The 21,452-nt window shown below is 59.6% G+C and overlaps 1 protein-coding gene across 5 annotated transcripts; it reads left to right on the plus strand.

The window, feature by feature from the left end:
• The first annotated feature begins 2,310 nt into the window (after positions 1 to 2,310).
• On the plus strand, positions 2,311 to 17,519 carry MAF1 (MAF1 homolog, negative regulator of RNA polymerase III). 5 transcript variants are annotated; one of them, XM_026088137.1, is made up of 8 exons: positions 2,311 to 2,639; positions 8,212 to 8,356; positions 11,335 to 11,463; positions 11,777 to 11,942; positions 13,459 to 13,580; positions 14,156 to 14,275; positions 14,873 to 14,992; positions 15,323 to 17,519. In XM_026088137.1, exons 2-8 carry the CDS (start codon positions 8,274 to 8,276, stop codon positions 15,342 to 15,344), a joined length of 762 nt encoding a protein of 253 aa, XP_025943922.1. In that variant the 5' UTR covers positions 2,311 to 2,639; positions 8,212 to 8,273; the 3' UTR covers positions 15,345 to 17,519. The 5 variants fall into 5 exon arrangements, with proteins under 5 accessions (XP_025943922.1, XP_025943923.1, XP_025943925.1 ...); XM_026088138.1 differs by having other exon boundaries at positions 2,311 to 2,635; XM_026088140.1 differs by lacking the exon at positions 2,311 to 2,639 and adding an exon at positions 6,411 to 6,469.
• Positions 17,520 to 21,452: the final 3,933 nt, after the last annotated feature.

The following is a 21,452-nucleotide window of genomic DNA, read 5'->3' on the forward strand; positions in this document are numbered from 1 at the left end:
ACGGATAGGTCCTGCCGAGCTTCGGCCCTCGATGAGGGGGTTCGGCCCTTGCCGAGGTGGTTGGTTCCCGCCGAGCTTCGGCCCTCGCCGAGGTGGCTGGTGCCTGCTGAGCTTCGGCTCTCGACAAGGATATTTAGCCTTCACCGAGGTGGTTGGTTCCTGCTGAGCTTCAGCCCTCGACGAGGGGGTTCGACCCTGCTCCCCCCACGAAGGGGGGGGTTTGGCACCATGGAGGTTCAGCCCTCCATGAGGAGGTTCAGCCCTGAGGAGGTTCGGCTCTTGGCAAGGAGATTCGGCCCTCACCAGGACGGATAGGTCCTGCCGAGGTTCGGTCCTTGACGAGGCATTTTGGCACTGCCGAGGTTTGGCCTCGGCGGGGAGATTCGGCCTTCACCAAGATGCTTTGATCCTGCCGATGTTCGGCCCTTGGCGGGGAGATTCATCCCTCATCGAGGCTGTTGGGCCCTGCCGGGATTCCGCCTTTGATGAGGCATTTTGGCCCTTTGAAACAAGATTTGGTCGTGGAGATGTTCAGCCCTCAGTGAGGATATTTGTCTCTCACCAACATGGCTGGTCCCTGCTGAGGTTCAGCCCTTGGTGAGGGGATTCAGCTCTCACCAAGGTGGTTGAGCCCTGCAGAGGTTCGACCCTGCGGTTTGGCCCTCAGCGAGGAGATTTGGCCATGGAGAGGTTCAACCTCAGCGAGGGGTTTCAGCCCTCACCAAGGCAGTTCGGCCCTGCTGGGGTTCGGCCTCGGTGAGGAGGTTTGGCTTCACCAGGATGCTCCTGTCCTGCCCAGGTTCAGCCCTCGGCGAGGGAGTTCGGCTCTCCCCAAGGCAGTTGGGCCCTGTGGAGGTTCGGCCCTCGGCAAGGAGATTTGGTCCTCACCCAGGCGGCCGTGCTTCGGCCCTTGCTCTCAGCATTCCTGGTTTCCAGCTGCCAAGGGACATGGAGCGGCTCAGCTGAGGTTTCCCGAGTGCTGGTTTCCCCCTGGGCTCAAACGTGTCTTCGTTTCCTTTTGGTGTTTCATGCTCATCACGCTCTTGGCCAGACATTCCTGTGTTCTGAACGGGAACATGGATGTGGCCAGAGGCCACCAGCCCGCTCCACGCAGAGCACCCGTTTTGAGGGGAAACGGGAAATCACCGCAGTCTTCATCCCGGGCCGGGTGAGCGCGGTGCTCTGCGGAGCGCATTAGTGCCCGCACCTCAGCCGGCAGGGGAGGAAGCCTGGAAGCGGGGCCGGCTGTGCCTGCACCATGGAGCTCTCACGGAGCAGCGGAGCCCCCTTTCCTCCGCTCCTCCCCGCAGCCCAGGCAAGGCAGTGAGCCCGGCCTGAGCCACGATGCGGTGGGCCTGGCCTCCCCCCGCGCGGCGACCGCCGCCAGGGCACAGGATGGTGCACCCTTGGCCAGAAACGCCCTGACAAGGCAGGTGCCCTTGGAGTTTCCACCTTCCACTCCCCAAACCAGTGGAGCGGCCCCACTCCCCTCTGCAGGGGGACAGCCAGGGAGCCTGGAGGAGCCAGGCCTTGCAACCACCAACCTTCAGGGTGCACGGGCAGAAGCCTGGATTTGCAACCACCGACCTTTGTGGTGCACAGGGACAAACAAGGCTTTGGAACCACTGACCTTTGCAGTGTACCAGGAGGAGTTAGGATTTGCAACCACCAACCTTCACTGGTGCACCGGGAGGAGTTGGGATTTGCAACCACCAGCCTTCACCGGTGCACCAAGAGGATTTGGGATTTGCAACCACCAACCTTCACCAGTGCACCAGGAGGAGTTGGGATTTGCAACCAACCTTCGCGGTGCACCAGGAGGAGCTGGGATTTGCAACCACCGACCTTCACTGGTGCACCAGGAGGAGTTGGGATTTGCAACCACCAACCTTCGCGGTGCACCAGGAGGAGCTGGGATTTGCAACCACCGACCTTCGCCGGTACACCGGGAGGAGCCGGGCTTTGCAGTGCACCGGGAGGAGCCGGGCTCTGCAGTGCACCGACCTTCCCGATGCACCGGGCTCTGCGGCGMCCCCCTGGCCCCGGTGCGTGCAGTGTCCCCGCCGCGCCGGGAGGTGGCGCCGCGCGCTCCGTCTGTGATTGACAGCCGCTCCCTGCGTCTTTGTCCCCGCCAGCCAATCAGGGCTCCGAGCGTTCCGGCCGGTGGGTGGGGCTAGGCGCTGTCCCCTCGGAGGGCGGGCGCGGCGCTCCTGATTGACTTCCCCACCCGCCAATGGGAGGAGGGCTTCGCGGGGAGCGCCACGGCCTTCCTCCAATGGGGAGGAGGGAGCTGTCAGTAGCCGCTCGGGACGGCCGGGCCGCGGGTGGGGCTTTGTCGCTTGTTGTCGTCCGGTGTCTGAGGAGAAGGGTCGGTCGCTCGGTCGCTTGCTCGCTCGCCCGCCCGCCCGCTCGGGGAAATCCAGGTCTCGACCAGCCGCTCGCTCCGTCCCGATTAGTCGGGGACATGTCGAGGTGGGCGGAGGCCCGGTGGGCCGGTGTGAGACGGCGGACGGCGGCCGAGGCACACGCGCCCTCCTCGAGCTTTCCCCGGCGAAGCTTTCCTTTACAAACGCCCCGGGACTGAAGGAGCTGTCACCGTGAGGAGCCCCGCCGGGACCGAGTGCAGGAGACACTAGTAGGTCGGTTTCCGCTGCTTCCCCCACTCACCCCTCCCGGAGTACCCCGCGGACTACAGCTCCCAGCACGTCCCGCGGCAGCGGGCCGAGGCCGGCCGCGGCGGCGCGGCGCAAGGCAGTCTGGGAGTTGTAGTCCTGGCGTAACGGCCGAGGCTTCGGCCGCCCGTGGCGCGGAGGATGCCGGGAGGCGGCGCGCGCGGAGTGCCGGGAAGCTGGAGGCCCCGGTCGAGCGGCGGGGAGGGGGCGATGGCGGCTGCGTCCGCCGCGCCGTGCAGCGTTTGCTCCGTTTTCTTTGTGTCTAACCCACGGACGCGGCCCGGGCCCCCTTGGGCCCACGCTGCTGCTGGAGCGCCGTTACCCTAACGGGGAAGGGCCGCGGGGTGCGGGGCCCTCCCTTAAATCCGCCCTGTAAAGGCTGTTGGGAAGGAAGGTGTGACGGCTCCAAGGTCGAAGGCCGCGCCGCGCTCCCGGCCCGCCTGGCCGCTGTGTCTGCCACTCCCAGCCCGCCTGGCCACTGCGTCCGCCGCTCGTCGCCGGTGGCGAAGGGCATCAGCACGCCGTTTCTTCCCAGAGAGTCCGTCCAGGAGCTCGAGGGCGAAACGCGCGGTGGGGAGCGACGGCGGCGCTGATTGCCAGCCGTCCCGATAGCGCGCGGGGTATCGGCAAAGAGGAATACTTTCCAGGGCAGGAGGTTAAGAATCGCATGTCTGGGCACAGCTAATAGTTTGGTTGAGTTGACTTCCCTTAAGTTATTCATYAGCTTTCTCCCTTCCTGCATTTTAGTGCTTCAGGCTGCTTATCATCTGAACTAGACTAGGGCTTTGCTTCCGCCAGTTTTTATACGGAGTGAATTTCTCTGGATTCAGTCTTGTAGTCCTTGGTGGTACTGGAACACACTGTGAATCCCGTGATACCTAAAACCCTTTAGATTATGCCTCTGTGCTTTCCATTAAGTCTGGTTTAAAATTAGATCTGTCCAACTTTTTGGATGTCCTCTCTCCTCCCCTCTCCCCCTTCAGTAATGTTTGCGGTGTGCTAAATCATTTTAGCAGTGAGGTGCTAGTATGTCCCCTGCTCTGTTCATAATATGAACTAATGCAACCTTTCGTGTTATCTGCTATCCAATGGGCCATATGTACTGCAGGAATGAGATTACAGCGCTCTGAACTAAATCCACCTTAAATATGCTTATCTTGTGGCTGGTTTAGCAAAACACTTCAGCTGAAGTGTCGGTTTTGCTTTGGGTTCCCTTATTGAGACATGGTTCAGGCAAAAAAGGAGACTGAGGTATTGTTTCAGCACCAGCGTTAAGATCGAGCGTCACGTGTCCTGCGTTGAGCTGCCCAGATACCGCAGTCGCAGACCTCTCGGCGGAGCGTCTGTGCCGTCGCCCACCCTGCCCGCTGCAGACTGCTGCTCGCCCCCTCTGCTCGGAACAGGAAGAGTTGTCTCTCTCGGTACGGGTGGGCGTTGTGCTCATTCTGCACCGTGTGAAAACGTGGCTGAATACCTAATTTTACCCTTCCTGTTGTGGACTGTGGTGTCACGTATTGACTGCTGCTCTCCGGGAACGCCCTGCCCGGCGTTCCCTCGGCAAGAGAGTGGCGGCATGGCCCCGCTGTTCCTTGGCAGCGCTGCTGTGGTGGCTCCGCAGCGGGAGAGGGGAATGGATGCAGCTTTTGTAAGGCAGCGTTTCACCGGCGATGCCTCATTGATTTCGTATGAGTGGGAACTGCTGAGATGTTCTGTTGCCCTGTCCGCACCTCAGTGGTCATGGCCCTGGCAGCCACCAGAATAGCTCCTTCCAACCGAGGGCTTCTTTGTGCTGCAGGACTGCCGCTAGCCGGTTGCACCAACGTTGAACAACTCTCTGCTGAACACTAGTCTTCATTTCTTGAAGTCAGGCTCTTCAGAAAGTGCCAGACTGGTCATTTCTCTTCAGGCTCCCGCCTGTCCCTAGGGGCAGATTTATCAAGCTTTCCCCGAGAAAGAAGATTGTTCAAAAAGCCTGGCTTCCAGTGCTTTTGTACTGCTGGCTTCCTGAGGCTGCCCAGGGTACGGGGGGCGCCTGTACTGTGCAAACCTGGTTGTCAGCAGTAAAACCTGCTGTTTTGGTCATAACCGTTGTATCGTTGATTCTGCAGTGATGGTTCAAGGCTCAGAGCTTTGGTTTCCCTCTCCRCAAGTGGTTATAATGTCCTGTTCTTGCAGCTAACAGCTAGTTACTGAAAGCTTTAGAGAGGAGAGCTCCTGCTTCGTTGCCTCTCTGTCACCATGGCATGTTTGTGGCAACTTATCACCCAGACTGTCCTGTCAAACGCAAAAGCAGGTCCTTCGGGCTTGGCCTCTGGCTCTGGTAAATGGGGGAAAGGACGCAGCAGAGCCTCTTGGCTGCCTGAGCACTGAGGCATCGTCCTTTCCGGACTTTCGCTTCTTCCCTCTCCTCAGCCCGTGTCCTGCCTCCTGCGCTCTGCAGGGCCGAGCGGCTGCCGCTTACGGAGGAAACGCACGTTTCCTGTAGAGGCAGCTCGTTTCTGCCTCGTTGAAAGCTGAGTTCTTTGGTATTTTTCTGAACTTCTTGGCGCTTCTTGAGATGAAAGAGTAACCGGTAGGCAAAGGTTGGAGAGTTCAGTATTTCTCGAAGTCCCAGCACATACAGCTCCTTWGCCTGGTCCGAATGGCCTGGTATAGACTGATAAACACTGTTCCTAAGCAGTCAGGGCTGAGACATAATCCGTTAAACTTACCCTCTAGGTGTTGACACTTCTGCCTCTGCATTGATGCAAAATCTCTCCGTAGTCGTCTTAGATGAACTAAATCAACACGTCTTGAAAATGCTTTCCGTGACGTCACTGCTTTAGATCCCTGCCGCAGAAGTCCTGTGCTCTACAGCTCTTCCAAAATAGCAGTGAGGAGCTTTGTACGGATCTCTTCAGACTCATATGCTTAACTGAAGGCAAAAAAGTCCATATCGCATAAAATTCCCCTCGTCTGTGAAGCAGCCTGTTGTCCTCCAGCGTTAGAAGCRGGCTTGGCTCTTTGCTCGTTTAGGGCTCACGTTGGCCGTTCTAATTTTGGTCATTGGCAAGTCTTCTGGTACGGTCAGAAGACAGCTGGCACCTCATCCTGTGTTCCCGCTCCGAGCAGTTCTTCGCAGCTTGACCACCCCGTCGCTCCAACGTGCCCTGGAGCAAGCTGCGGGAAGCTGCCGCCGGCTTTGAATTTTGCAGTGCCCGTTTTCTTGCTCGGGGGATAGCAACCTCCTGTAACGTTAYGAGCCGGGCGCGCCGGGCGGATTTTGCGTAGCTCTTGTTGGCTCTGCTCTTAGGTGTCTCTTGGTAGAACACGGTGGGCAGGGGACAGGTTTTCGTGTCCGGAGGCGCCTGCGGGATCACAATTTCAGAGGAGTGTCTGTTGCTCGAGCAATGTGACTAAGCTGGATTATCATTTTATTACGAGCACTCAAGTGTGCCTGATGCCTTTTGAATCAAGCGGAGACCTGTTCCAGCGTGCTGGCATGCGTGCCTCTATGCGAGGGACTTGCAGGAGGGAAGAAGACATCCTTACGGAGTGAGGATCCTGTGGCTCGAGGTTCCCTTTCCTGCCCATGGTCCTCGCCTTGTGTCTTGTGGGTTGGCACTGAATTCCCTGGTATTGACTGCTTTCCCTCTCTTGTTTTCCCAAGGCTCTTCCYGAACTCGTTGCTCTCTCAGTTCACCCACAGCTGTTCGAGAGGAAGAGGTAGGGCCAACGTGGGGATCGCTGCAGAAAGTCCTGATCTTACCTGGTGCAGAAGACTTTCCTATACCAGAGGACTGACAGGCTAAACGTTGGTACTTTAATAAGCTGCAAGAAACCGGAGACCTACGCCGAAAAGGGTTTCAGGACAGCGGGAACTTGCTTTGTGGCCTGACTCGGGCTGTTCATTTGTGCACGGGGAATTTCTTTCCCATTTGGAGGGATGTTAATCGCTACGACAGCCGGTGTCTGGCGCTGCCCGGGGTTCTGCTGAGCCGCGTGCGCCTACGGGAGCGTCGGAGAAGAGGCTGCTTGCCGCTCTCCCTCCGGGTGCAGCGCRTGGGGCTGTTTGCCAGCAGTTTAGCTGAGGCTGTTCCGTTTGGGAGGCTGGGGGCTGTGGCGAACGCTGAGGCTGCCTCTCAGACACGGTGTTTGCTTTAGGTGTCGCTTTGGGCCCTACGCCGTCTGTGTTTTAAYCGCATCGGGGTAAGAACGTCCAGCACCCTGCGATCCTCTGCTTAGAGCCAGAGAGCGTGGCGGTGAGACGTCGCAGGGGGTGGTGGGTGGCTCTGAGTACGTGCTCGATTGCTCCCGCTCCCTCCCGCCTAGAGCCCAGGACTGGGCCCGGGCTTGGTGGCACTGCCTGCGTCCCTCGGGCCCCGAGGCGACGTCCTCCGCGGTGCCGCGGACACGTAGTGTCCCCTTCGCGCACTCGGATCCGAAACCGCGGGGCCGGGAGGCTGTTTCTCCTCTCCGTCCTGGTGCCCAGAGCGAGGGTGTGGATCCGTCTTCTCCGGGAGGCCTGTAAGGGGACACTGCTTCCAGAGAGCCCTGGCATGTGCTTCCCTGCTTGTTTACAAATTCTCCTGTTACAGTCCCAGGGTTGTGCAAGAGGCCCCGAGCCGGGGAGGGCGCAGAGGCTCCCTGCTGCCTTCTGCAGGAAGATGGCGTTCCCCCTTAAAATCCCGCGGGCAGCTCCGTCAGCCCCCGGAGCAAGCCCGAGAGGGATGCTCCGTACTGGGGGTTTCCATGCTGCCCTGCATGGAAATAGCAGCGGGAGCCTGCGTTCCTCCCCCGGCCTGGGGGCTTGCCTGGCAGCTGGGCGACCGGGAGCCAAACCTCCCTCCGCCCTCTCTCCTCCCGTTAACCGGTTCCACTGCCGATCCTAGATGTGGTTGGAAACCCCAAGAGGCCGCATGGAAGAGCAGCTCCCTGAGCCAGAGCTGTGATCCATCGCCCGAGTCCTGCTCCAGGAGGCGGCTCGCAGCGCTTGGCAGGAGCGTTTGTGTTGCTCCCGGCCCACGGTGGAGCGAGTGCCGCGCTGCTTCGAGGGAAAGCAATCCGGCTAAAAAAGGCCAGTGACCTTCAGAACCGAGAAGGGGAACTCGGAAACTCCCTGTCAGAATGCACCGCTTCAGCGTTTACGAAGAAACGAGCAGCCGCCCCCGGTGTAAACGGTGTGGGCACGACCCCCTAGCGCGCGGCGGGCGCAGGGAGCGCTGCCGATCGGCTCCTTCTTAGTCACGTCGCGGAGCTGACAGGGCGTAGGTGYGGGGATAACGGCAGCGTGCGCCGTCAGATCCGCCAGGGAGCTGCAGGTGCCCATCTGGATGGGAGTTGTCATGGCAACATGAAGCCCGTAGCCCTGTTTTCCCTCCTCGGAAAAGGTGTTTGTTTCCTGACTTTTGCACTGTCCTGCCTTGGTGCTGGTTTCCGATCCCTGCCAGGCTGGCCGAACTGCAGTCTCGCTGTTCATCGTGGGGCTTAGGGCTTCCGTCTCTTTCTCCTGGTATATGACCTCTCTTTTTTTTATTATTATTATTATTTTTTTTTATAGGACATACAAACTCTGCAGCAGCTGTTGCACAGTGAATTGCTCCAGAGCCAGAAGCAAAGACAATGAAGCTGTTGGAGAACTCAAGTTTTGAAGCAATAAACTCCCAGCTAACTGTGGAGACTGGAGATGCTCACATCATTGGCAGGTGAGTGCTCTCAAATGCCTGTTTTCCGTGTGGGAAGCAAGCCTGCTTTCCCATGCCTTTCCTGTGTCTGAGAAAATACTTTAAAAGGAGTTGCAGTCCAACAGAGTCAGCTATAAATCTCCTCTCTTTTCCCAGAGCGGATGGGAGATTGCTGCTGGCATGGACATGTAAAGCTAGATGGGCCGAGCTCTGGACCAGGAATTCCCATGATTTTCTGCTCTTATTCCCAGTTGCCGTGTCTTTCTGGGGATAGTGAAGGCAGGCTGAGACCCAGTCCGGCTCTCTTTGCAAGCATTTTCTAGGTCCAGCACATCTGCTACGCGGAAAAATGAGGCGAGATGGCAAGATAGGTCCCTTGTGTTTGGTGACGGGAGAAACGTGCCTGTGCCRCGTCGGGGGGCAGAGGAAGCGTTGTGCTCTCTCGCTCCCAGACTCTGCTCTCGTGCAGTCGGTCCCGTGGTCGTCCCCCTGCGGTGGTGGCTGCGCAGCTGTGCGGCCCCCGTCACCGGACGAGACGCGGGCCGGTCGGGCCAGGCCAAGCCCTTCTGTCCCTGCTGTGGGGCTTGGGCTGGCGGCAGGTGCTGCGTTCAGGTGCGGGGCGTGATGGAACGGCGCCCAGGAGGTGTTAACGCTCCAAGTCGTCTTTGTGGGCAACGAGGAAACGCGCCGTGCATATAAAGCCAAGAATGTATTGTTAGCGTAATTGAAATCTTGGCAGTCTAATTCAAGAATCGTCATTAGTCTAGATCTAATTATTGCAAAGAAAGACTAACAATGCAGTTGAATGCTTCTATACAGAAGAAGTCTCAATAATAGCAATAATGCAATTACTATTATAACAGACACACACACACAGGCACACTTACTTCTTAGCTTCTATCCCTTTATCCTGAGGTTATGTTCACCCTCCCACTGCTCCTCTCGGTCTTAAAGTCGGCAGCTTCAGAGGGCTGGAGAGGGCAGTGCAGTGAGTTGTCAGCACCTGGGGTCCTTCGCCCGGAGGAGTGTGATGTTCGTGTTGATGGTTTCTTCTTCCTCRCTCTAGGATCCRYCTGGGGTCRTTTTTATGTGTTTGCTAGCATGTTTTTACACCTTTGCTTTTCCTTTGTTGCTCAGCAGCTCCGTGTTGCAGCTGAATTTATGATATATGGTGCCTTTTGCATATGTTGGGTGTTATTTTTTTCGTTCTCTTTGCTACCCCTGAAACCAGTTTTGTCTGGCTCCAGGTCTGCATTTCTTTAACTGACCATTGGTGAGCGGTGAGGTCTCCAGTGCCAAGTTTGTGCCCCATCTCTTATCATCCCATGCCTGTGCTTCTCTACGCCGCATCCTATCTCCACTTCTCGAGGCCGCTGCTGTCATAGCAGGCCTGTATTTCTCTACACTGCATCATTAGGTTAAGAGTTGTGAATAACTCATCCTACGTAGAATAACTGGTTTTTACTGCTATCTATCTAAAACTGTGGTAACACCGTACAAACCAAAAGTAACAGAGATTAGCCATAGGTATCTGGTCGATTAGAGAAATTACTAGCAGTGGCAATGCTGTGTTACAGGGCTGTGCGGTGATGCGATGTCCGAGGCAGCATGCTGGGTCAYGCGCTAGCCTACAGACTTTCCTTCCGAGGATGGATATAGTTCTGGCAAACTGGATAGTTTCTCTTTGCTTAGGAGGGATCCAGGTGCTCAAGTGGGCCGGGAAGTGAGATTAATTCATTACTGTCTGCAGTTGCTGTTTCTTTCCTTTGGTCGTTTTAATGCTGTTTCCAAGAGATGGTTTGTTTCAGCGTCAAGCCATGCTCTCCTCCTGAAGAAGAGGGCTGGGAACAGCACTCTTGGATTCTTGTCCCCCTTCTCGCACTGACGGATTGGTGGTTTTGGAAAGCCTCTTTCCGAAGGCTTCGGTCTTCCCAACTCTAGAACGAGGGAGGTTCCTGCCAACTTTGTAGCAGCCTCCCAGGGGACTGTGGAAAGAACCAGTGTTGGAATGATTTGTTCTTACCCAAGCAACCCCAGCTACTTGGAAATCTGAAGGAAACTTTCTATTTGAAGCTTGTATTTAATTGCGAATGCGAAGTCTAAGCAGGCGTTCGGTTGCCTGGCAGTCTGTGGGGCTGTCTTGCCCTCCAGCTTCTGTTGGGCTGCCGTCGGCTGGGATCAGTGAAGCTGATTTCCTTCTGTTGGGGGACTAGAACGTGTTTTTGTACGGTTTCCGTTCTTGAGTTGGAGCTGGACCAGTCCAGTGTGACATACAAGTTCTCTGGAAGAGCTTTTAAACTAGATTTGACAGGGTTCTTCTGTCTGCTCTGCCCTTGGTCGCGTGTGAGACGATGCTCAGTAATTTCGGGAGCTAACAGCCTCGTCAGCTGAGGGGGGCACTGAGAACTTTCTCCTGAGCAGCCTGTGACCGAGTTGGTTCTTTGCCAGCTGTGAACCTGTTTTTGATACGGGCTGAAAGGGTCCTTTTGGGACTTACCATTGGCATCAGTTTGGCTTGCTTATTTGACTTGAACAGGGCACTGCGGTGGTGAGGTGCACTTTATAACTCTCTTTTTTTGACCTTTCCATGCTAGCGAGGGAGGTTTGGTTGCACATAGGGAACTTATAGGAATGGCTCTAATATGCTCGTGGAAGAGCAGTTCAACTTGACCAATCTCTTCTGTCCTTGCTTGAGATAAACAGATGTATCGCCACACATACATATAAATAAAGTAATATCTAGCACCACTGGCTGCCTTCAGTCCAGCCAAGACCGCATGGTTGGTGAAGGTTGCTCCCGGGGCCTGGAGAATCCTTTGGCTGCGCTAGCCGCTCGTCTGCGGCCCGTCTTCAGACCTTAGTCTTCCCCTGCCTTGTCTGAGTTACCACCACCGCAGCTCCGGGCCTGGACCTGTACGTTGCTGCCGGCCTGGTCCCGACGTTGCTGAGCCTGGCGCTTGGCCTGATCTCATGCATGGTGCCGCCGCGTGTCTCCACAGGATCGAGAGTTACTCGTGCAAGATGGCCGGTGACGACAAACACATGTTCAAGCAGTTCTGCCAGGAGGGCCAGCCGCACGTCCTGGAGGCCCTGTCGCCTCCTCAGACCACGGGCATCAGCCCCAGCAGGTACGGCGGGCTGGAGTACTGGGAAGTCCTGGGAGTATTTGCTGTGCTCCGCACCAAAGGCGACGGTGCATTCGTGGGCAGGGCACGCATATATTGGGATGCTCCTGCCCCGGCTCTGGGGTGGTGGTGGCCCATGACAAGGTCTTCAGCGAGGGCTTTGTCTGCTGCTTTTTGTGCAAGTCCCTTAGCCCAGTCAAGCGAGGCCCAGCGGGACGCTGTGCTAGATGTGGGTCGTGGTCGTTTCCGTCCCCTCTCGTGTACCGGCCCAGCTCACGCTGGTATCAGCAGCTAACGTTGCCGTTCCGTGTCCTAGGCTCAGTAAAAGTCAGAGTGGTGATGAAGAGGGACCCCTGAGTGACAAGTGCAGCCGCAAGACCCTCTTCTATCTGATTGCAACGCTCAACGAGTCCTTCCGCCCAGACTATGACTTCAGYGCTGCCAAGAGCCACGAGTTCAGCCGGGAGCCGAGCCTCAACTGGGTACGTGATCACCCCGGAGCCAGAGCAGATCCTGCCGGCCCCGGGGTCCGGTGCCTGTGCGCTCCTTGCTTGGGAGGCTGCTCTGCTAGATGACTGTGTCCTGGAAGGGAATGAAGCAGGGATCTGCCAGCTCCGAGTGGTGGGGGAGTGTCTGGGTCTCCAGCGAAGTCCACAGCGGTGCTGTGGTCCTGGATAATCATTCCCAGGATATTCCTTGCTCGCTCCTCCAGCAGCAGCAGTGTCAGCCTTAGGATGGCGCATTCCTCATCCTTCGCAGGAAGAGGTTTGTGGGGCTTTCGTACTGCGTCTTTTCCAACAGCTGCCTTGGAGTGTCTTCCTGCCCAGCGTTACGACACCCGAGCTCTTTTCCTGAAAAGCTGGCAGCAGTAGTGAAGGCCTTGCTGGGCCACACTTCACATGTTCTTCCCTCTTCTTCAGGAACAACCTTTTATGAGCAGGAATTTTCATGTCAGCCTTGCCATACACCTTGATTAGGCCACTGTTTCCGGGACAGTTATTTTGAAGAAGGAAAGGTGAGGGGAAAGCAGTGGTCTTGCGTGTCATTCTTGCAGAGGACTTCCCAGTCTGCCGCCTGATGCTTTCGTCCCCGTGCTCTTAGTGCTGATGGCTGGACACTGCTTTACCTCTTGCCAGGCAGAGGGGGGGGCTCTGAAGGGCCTCCCAAGTTCTGCTCTGAGCGTGCTGTCCCTCGTGGGTGTCAGAGCCTCTGGCTGCTGGGGGCAGGTGCTGGGATGCCCTTTTCTAGGAGGTAGACGGAGCTGGAAGCATCCCTTCTGCCCAGGAAAGTTGTTTCCAGAGAGGCTTCAAGGAAGCCACGCTTTTAGCTGGGACGCGTTTGAACTGCTTGTGCCAAGAAGATGCTCTGATGAGTTTTGCCTCTTCAGCCCATGTTGCTTCCATGGTGTCTGTCCCGCTTCCACCTGGGGCCTCTGAACCTAATACCGCAGTGTCTGGCCGTCTTTCCCTCCCYCCTGAGGTCGCTGTCAGACTCCAGTGTCTCCTCCTGATGAATTCCCTGGAGACAYGCCTTTCTTCAGTGAAAGAACCTATAGATGACCTAGATACAGKTTTTCATCTGTGGACCCAGAGAGGACTATGGAGTTCCTCTGTGCAAGCCAACAGTGTGAAACCAAGTCCGCTGYCACAGTGTTAAATGTACTGTGTGGTATTGCAGCGCCACTGGGAAACTTCTGGGAGTTGCAAAATGGGAGAAGGTTGGAAACTTGCACTAGAGAGGACTTTGCGGAAGGTTTTGTTACCTTATCACTTTCCACACTTTGGAAACAGGCTGCTGGCAGAACGCTGTGATCTGGCRTTCCTGCCTGCCTGCAAATATGCCCCCTTGGAAGAGGGATCCGGTGCCGCAGTGGAGCAGAGCTGGAATGGCAGAATGAGGCACAGGGAGTGTGGGCAGGGGGCTTTGCGAGGGGAGGTGGGAAGGAGGACGGGCAGCGGATCCTCTGCTCCTTTCTCATGCCCTGCTTGGTCTCTGCAGGTGGTGAATGCTGTCAACTGCAGCCTCTTCTCTGCAGTTCGTGAAGACTTCAATGCCCTGAAGCCACACCTGTGGGATGCTGTGGATGAAGAGATTTGCCTTTCTGAGTGTGACATCTACAGGTAACGGGACAAACACTCACCCCCAGGGCCTGAATCCYGGGCCCCCCTTTCCTGCGTGCCGTGGGCTGTAGAGAAAAGAAGTTATTTCTCAAGGCCAGGTTACATCTTGGTGTGCCCGGCTGTGTACGTGAGGACCATCCCGCYGGAGCTGGCAGGATGTCCCTTTGCGAGAGTTTGCTGTCTTCCCGCTCGGTGATCACGGAAAGGGAGCTGCCACTGCCATCCCCTTCCCACACAGAACTTCCACGCCCTGGAAGTCTGTGCTCCAGGCAGCAAACTGCTCTGTTTTGCTCCTCAYCCTCCTTCCAGGAGGAGCCTGGGGTGGCGGGGTGGTTCCTGCCGCCCACGCGGAGCTGCTGACTAGTGTGCCTTGTCTGCCCTTCGCCCCGCCTGGGCGTAACGATGCCCACCTCGCCCCTGTGTTCTGCCCACCCACCCTTCCCTGGGGCGGCCCTGAACTCGCCCGTTTTCCCCCTTCCCTTCCTCCAAGCGGTGCCGCTGGGGTGAGAGCGGGTGTTGAGTCCGAGAGCAGAGTCTGGTGCGGCGTTTCTCATGTCCTCCGCTTGGCGTTGCAGCTACAATCCGGACCTGGATTCAGACCCCTTTGGAGAGGATGGCAGCCTCTGGTCCTTCAACTACTTCTTCTACAACAAGAGGCTGAAGAGGATTGTCTTTTTTACCTGTCGTTCCATCAGGTCAGGCCGCATGACACCTGTGAAGTCACCCTAAAAGAATTGCGTTACCTGTTTGCAAGCCGCGTCCCTGCAGGGGAGGAACCTCTCCGGCCCCTGCTGGCTCCCCAGCTGGAACACAGTAGATACGTGACTGGGAACTGCCCTCCCGTCTCTGCCCGGCTGCCCCGGCACTGCTGCTCGCGCACCCGGTTGGCCAGGGAGAGCGGAGCAGGGGAACGTAGCTCGGCCAGAGCCCGGTTCCCTCTGTCTTCCCGAGACGTGCGGCACCACTTTAGACTGAAGAACGAGCTGACCGGGAGCCATGGTCTCCAGGGCGCGGGCAGCCCTTCGCCTGGCACCAGGCCGCTGCTCCCCGACAGGCCCGGGCACCGTGGGGCACGCACGGGGGGGCGGCGACCCGTCGCAGGGCACTGCCGGTGGCCTGCCCCTGCTGCCCGGGGCTCGATTTGGATGCAGAGGAGATCCTGCTCAGAGCAGGCAGGACTCCGGCAGGGACGTAAGCCCGCTGGACAGTTGAGTGGGGATTTTCCCTGCGGACACACCGTCGCAGTGGGGCACCAGCTGGGCGCTTACATTATGCTGCCCTTTTTTCTCCAGTGGGTACACATACACACGCTCAGAAGCTGGAAACGAGCTGGATATGGATCTTGGTGAAGAGGACGTAGAGGAGAACAGGGACGCCCGCGACAACGAAAGCGGCAGCATAGAGGAGGACAGGTGTGTGAGCTCGGCGCTCCAGCTGGGCTGGGCGCGTCGACCGGGGCGCCCGGTGGAGGTGGGAGCAGCGCTCCCAGCTCGCGCGGGTGCTGGGGATAGAGGGCCCCGGCCTGCTGGACCCGAGGTTTCTGCTCCCCTGCCCTGCGAGCATGACTTGGAGCCTGGTGGGGCTAAGCTGCTCTGGCACAGAGGCAGTCGTGCTGCTCCCGGGGTATCCGGGCGCTCGGCTCTGCCCCCCGCTCAGGCGGTCTGTTGCCGTTTCGCCCCGTTTCGCCCTGTTTCTGGCTCGGAGCAGCTGCAGAGCGGTAACGCTTGTGTGCTTCGTTACAGGTTGCAAGTTATTTGCATGTGAGTTTCCAGAATGCTCCGAGATGCCTCATGACCCTGCCGAATCACCTTTCTGCCTGCGTCCCGAGGGTGAGGCGGCCCTGAGCTCCCTGACCTGCCCCTGCCCAGCAGCTGTAGCGTCGCTCTGCTCGTACATACACTGGAGTCCCCCCGGCATCTTGGAGCACAWCGTCCTGAAAGCAGCTGCGGCTTCCTGGCTGAAGACACGTCCTCTGGCTCTAGGCGCTGCCAGCGAGCGTCCCCTCCTCCTCCGGGACGCTCTCCACGTGCCGCCRCCCGCGGCCGCCGTGACTCTGGCTGGACAGCTGTGTAGGAGCTCCGAGAAGCTTTGCTGCACTTTATCGCTGATCTTATTGGCTGCACTGACCTGCAAACTCCTCGTGGCTCTGAAGCAGGGCTGGATTTTCCTCGAGCACTTTTCTTTACTGGTTGTGACATAGCAAACTCCGTCCATCCATAGCGCCAGCAGCAGCAGCAGCAAGGGGCGCGGGGGAGCCCTTGCTGTGCCTCTGCCCGGGCCTCCTCCTCAAGAAGTGGTGTTGAACTCCCCGTGAACTGACTGTAGCTTGTTCCCTGGAGAAGAGTCCGTTCGTTTCAAAGAGGTTTGCTTTGCTCCTGCCCGCCCATGGTGGTTTTCTCTGGTGTGTTATTTTTATTTTATTTTTTTATTTTTTTTTTTTTTTTGTATCTTCCCCGGGGATATCAGCTTCCTGCACTGGTCCTGAGCAGTTCCTGTGTGCAAACAGGTCCCAAGATGCAGCCCCTGTGGGTGAAAGCTGGACTGGGTGTCTCATCCTCGACCTCTCATGTTTTTTAAACCACAGATGACTTTTGACAGTGGCAAAGCCAGAGCGGGTCCAGAGCGCGGCGGCGGCGCGGGTCGGCGTGCCGGGCAGTGGCTGCGGCGCTGGGATCCTGCTYGACCCGGGCCTGTGGCTGCAGAGTTTATTTTTGTATTCCGCGTGAGCCGGGACTCGCGGCGGGAGCCGTGCACCGCCGGCTCGGACTCACGCTTTGGTTTAATTGCATCTCCCCCTCATCTCCTTCCTCCTCCTCCTCCTCCTCCTCCTCACCCAGCCTCCGCAAGAGGCGAGTCCCCCTCTCTGCCCGGGCTCCCTGCATTTTGCAGGGCCAAGTTTTCCCTCCTCCTCCCTTTCAGCAGGTGCCAGGCCGGGGCAGCGGGAGCCCGGCTGCCCCCGGAGGTGCTGGGGCGTGCGCGCGTGAGCCCCCCCTTCCCCGCTGTGCCGGGGGTCTCCCTCTTCCTTCCCGGGGGCTGAGCCGCGCTTCTCGCGGAGGCTGGCCGGGAAGGCAGAGCGGACACCCCACGGCCGAAAGCTGGTGTTGGGCCGCCCGGGGGGGGCCAGGCCTCGCTCGCCTTGCTGGCACCTCGTGGAGGCGAGCGGCTCCCGGGCGCTGCCCCGGTCCCGGAGCGGGGAGCCTCCAGCCCCGCCGGCCTGGTGGGAGATGGCGGGGAGCAGGGAAGGCAGATGGAAATGGGGACAACTGCCGAGGAGCTGGTGCAGCTCCTTCCCCCGGCGGCCGGGAGCTCGGACCCGGGCGACGGCAGCTCTTCCCTGCTCCTTTCCCTGGGCCGCGTCTCCCTTCTAGGAGCTTTTCCGAAGCCTGTTCCTAAGTTGGGGTTTGTTTCCTTGTCCTCGAGGCTGAAGTTGAGCCTCAGCTCCCTGGGGCAGGGTTTGCCGTCGGCTCCTGGCCGTGTCGTACCTGGTTTTCCCACCGTAGCTCAGGAGAAGGGGCAGGATCGGGGGGGGCAGCAGTGCAGCGGGACCTGCCGGTGCCAGCCCTGCGTCTGCCGGCTCCCGCTGCCGTGGGSTCGCCCGCCGGGCGCTGCCGAGCACGGGATGAGGCTGCGGGAGGGCCGTGTCCCTTCCCTGCACCCCGGGGGACACCGGCGGGGGGGCACGGAGCGGGGGGGTGGCGCAGGGACGCGCATGTCGGAGGCCTCTCGCCCTTCGCCCGGCCCAGGCTCCCAGGCCCCGGCACGGCCCCCGCCGGGGGGGAGCAGGCTTTGGCCCTGGCCCTGGCCCCGTCCCGTCCCYTCCGTCACTTCTCCCTCTACGTGCGCGCTGCTGCCGCTGGCTTCATGGTTTAACTCCCCGTCACGGAACTCGGACTTTAYTGCATAGCAACGTATCATCGCACCAATAAAGGTTTTCGGTGATGAGCTGCCCCTTTCTTCAGGGGATCCGCGTTGCGGGGAGCCCGGCCGGCCGCGGGGGGCTGCGGGAGAGGGAAGCGGGGCCGGCCGGGGGCGCGCGACAAACGCTGGGGGAAAGCGCGAGGTGGTTCCCCGCGCTGCCGTTCTGCAGCCGAGCGGGGCCTCGGTGGCACGCGGCGGCTCGGGGCAAAGGCGAGCTCCGGGGGTCCCTCTCCCCCCGTGCTGCACCGCCAGCCGCCCCCCCCGACCCCGCCGGCTCTGCGGTTCCCAGGCCGTAAACAGAACCGTCCCCTGGCAACCCGCAGCGCCGGCGGCACCGCGGCTGGTCGGTACCCAGGACCCGGCGCTGGGCAGGGGCGGTGGGCAGCGGGGGCCGGGCACCCTGCACAGGCGGGGGGCACCCAGAGGTGACCCCCCTCCTGCMCCYCAGCCCTGCCAGTGGSTGGGACCCCCCCCCCCCAACCCAGCCGCAAACCCCATCCCGGGAGCCCTTGTGTGGCCCAGGCTCTGCAGGGGAGCGGCTGTAAGTCCCACCTGCTGCGGCCCCCCCCCCCCCCGGGCGCCCCTGCCCCCTTCCCCGGCAGCCCCGGCCCCCGCGGAGCTGATGCAGGTGGCCGGGTCCCCTCGTGCTGTCCTGGTCCCAGCCGTGCCCGCGGCAGGGATGCGGCTGCTGCCGGGGGATGCTGGGGCGCCGTGCCGGGTGGGAGGGCGCGCGGGGGTGTCGCAGCCTTTCGTCCCGGAGCTGATCCCGCATCCAGCACCCGCCGAGGGCTCCAGCGCCTCTGCTGCATCGCCCACAACGGTGCTGAGCGCCTGCTGCTGGTGCTGGACGCCCGGAGCCGGCTGTACGTGCATGGGGACGACGGCCAGCTCCTGGCAGCCCGGGACGCCCCGGGGCCCATCGCCGGGCTGCTCCACGCGCCCGCGCTCGACCGCTACGCGGCCTGGGAGCCGGACGGCCTGCGGGTGCTGGGGCCGCGCTTCCAGGTGCTCTCCGAGACGCCCCAGGGCGTCCGCTGCTGCCTCCCGTGCTGGCGCTCGGGCAGGTGGTGACGGCGGGGGATGGCAGCTTCGCCATCTGGGCCTTCAGCCCCGGCGGGCGGCAGCTGCGGTGCCGGGTGGCCGCGCGCCACGGCCTGTCTCCCCGCGATGCTCTCACCCGCCTGGCCGCGGACGCCGGCCCGCGCGGCCCCCGGTGCTGCTTCGCGGCCTGCGGCACCGGCGTCGCCGAGTTCGGCCTCCGGGAAGCGACACTCCTGGCCTGCCGGTGGGACCTGCACGGCAGGCCTGCGCCGTGGGGGCCGCCAGGGCTTGCTCCGCACAGCCCACGTCTCCCGGCCTCGGGGCTGCGGGAGAACCGGGCTGCTCCAGCCCCCCAGGAAGACACAGAGCGAGCCAGGAGGGAGACTCCTGTCCCAGCTCCCTCGCCTGCCTTGCCAGGAGGAGGACGGGGAGCACCATGGTGAACACGAAGAGCATGGAAAGATGGCCAGGACCACGCAGTCGCTGGAGAAATTGTCTGGGATGTCCTTGGATGGCTGTGAAGAGGCGGTAAGTGGAGAAGCTGAGGCATGGGTGGTTGTTTGCTGTCCCCAGACCGGTTCCGGAGCGGGATGCTGGGGCCGCTGGAAACCCGAACACCTGTGTGTCGCTTCCCCGTGGCCTCCAGGGAGAGGAGGGCAGACGTGCGGTGGGACCTGGTCACCAGAGCCCTTGGGGGTTCATGCTCGCAGGTCCCTGCTCTCTACCTCCGCGTGCCTGCCAGGTGGTGCCGGAGGCGCGTGGCCTTGCCGGGCTGGAGGATCCCTGTGTGCCGCGTACCGCGCCGCAGAGCACTCACGTGCGGGGACCTGGCCTCGTTGCAGCTCGGCTTCCAATGCCAGACCCGGCTGCCGGTACCGCTGGCCAAAAGGACTACAGCCAGCAGGGCACTATTCCCCAGGTGGTTAGGAACAGCCGGAGAAGCCCTTCTAATAGCATTAATTCCTCCCAGGAAATCAAAGACCTTTGCCATGTGCCTTTGAGCGGTGCCAGCTGCCTGCTGGTGAGGTGCTGCTGAGCCGTACTGCTCCGGCTCCGGCTCCGGCTGATCCTTCCCATCCTGCGTGGTTGGCAGGCCTCCTTCCAGGCCGGGTTTGGGGCTGGTCTCCAGCCTCTCCTGCTCTGTCGTCACCTGCTTCTGGCTTTGCTGGTGCTTCTGACGTGCGCTGGCTGGGCGCTTCGTGCTGCCCGCTCTGCCTGTGCTTCTTGCACCCCCGGCCCGGCGGGGCGCGCAGGAGGATGCCCGTAGCGCCAGCGCTACCCTGCACGCTGGCAGCCCCGCCGGTCTTGCCCCGGCTTGCGCCACCCCACGCGCTTGCTTCTGCCTTTCTGCGTTGTCGTTAGTCTCTTTTGGAAATGGCTACGGCACTGCTGTCCCCTCGCACCTCCCCTGGCGGAGCAGACGCAAGGAGGCGACAGCAAGCAGTGCCCTCCCATGCCTTCAGCATGAAGGTGCTGCATCATGTCCCGACCATGGTAATTTTATTTTTTGGGGGGGAAATAATGGGTCAGAGAAAGATACGTCCTGCACTTGCTCTGGAGCTTTGCTCCCAGCAGCCCGTGGCAGGAGCACAGACGCTCAGGACCTTCTGGCTGAGCTCTGGGGCGGTCGCAGGGCGCTGGGGTTTGCTCTGAGCGTCCTCTGAGCGCGTCTCTCTCTGCCTTTGCTGGGAAAGCTGGAGCCGGCCAGTTGTCTTTGTGCAGACAACTATTCCCGCTTATGCAGAAAACCTCACATTCATCCTCACTCCGTTGCATCCATATCTCCACGGATCGCTTCTTGAAATCTGTCCCCTCTACATCCCACCACCAGCCTGAATTCTCTGCAAAATTTAATACCATCCTGTTTCTCAATGTACTGTGCCGTATCTTCGTCTTTTCCCCCTCTACTACCAGAAGTCTGTTGCAGACCATCGCTCGTGGGTGACCAGAACTGCCACAACTTCAGTCTGATTGATTCACGGACTGCTAATGTCCCCTTCCCTGTCCCAGCATTGGCCTTTAGCTGAGATATAGCTCTGCTTTCCTGGCGCCTGGGACCGCGCGTTCGGCTCCCCTGGCCGGGTGCCGCTCGGACAAGGCCGCCCCAGCAGACAGCCCCGGCGGGTTGGGTGCCGCTGCCCGGCCTCTCCGTTAATCACCAGCCACCGTTCCCTGCAGCATATGCAAATTCTGCCAGCAGCGCTGTATCCGCTTCTGGGTCTCTCGTAAAGATAGCGAATAGATCTGGGTCCCAACCCGAAGCTCAGCAGGAGCTCCCCCAGCAAACCCCTCTTTGGTGGCTGGTCTCCATCACAGACCTTTTTATGAGCTTACGAAGCAGTTTAAAGTCACTTACTACCGCTTAGGCAGCGTTGGCATTTTAACTCGTTATCAGAAAGTCATCCGGCATCAAGTCATCTGCTGTACAGAGAAGCCCGAACATATTATGTTGCTGTGAGCCAAACACGTGACCTCGACACAAAAGTTTCCATAAAGCCTTTACTGATTCCTGTTGGTATGCTCCTGTTCTTTGTTTCTTACTAATCCCATCTTAGCCGTTCCATGATTTTACTTGGGATTGATGCCAGGCTGGCGGGTCTGCAGTTTCCCACATTTCTGTTCTTACCTTTCAAACCTGTTGGCACAATCTGTGGGGTTTTACAGCCTTCTAAAACTTTCCCCAGCACTATGAGATTTGTTGAAAGTCAACACTCATCAGAGAGCTGTACGCTTGCTGGAATGCAAGTTAGCTGATCCTGCTAATTGAAAAAAAGCAGCTGCTGTTTTAATAACCTCCCCAAACTACTTTGGAAATCAGAAGCGTTGCCTTATCACTGCAAGACGGAAGTCCCCCACCTCGTTTCTTTCCAAGTGCCGAACTCCTCCGTGCTACGATGGACGGTTTTATGCAGC

Source organism: Apteryx rowi, unplaced genomic scaffold, assembly GCF_003343035.1.
Source record: "Apteryx rowi isolate R43461 unplaced genomic scaffold, aptRow1 scaffold_753, whole genome shotgun sequence".
NCBI classification, from domain to species: domain Eukaryota; kingdom Metazoa; phylum Chordata; class Aves; order Apterygiformes; family Apterygidae; genus Apteryx; species Apteryx rowi.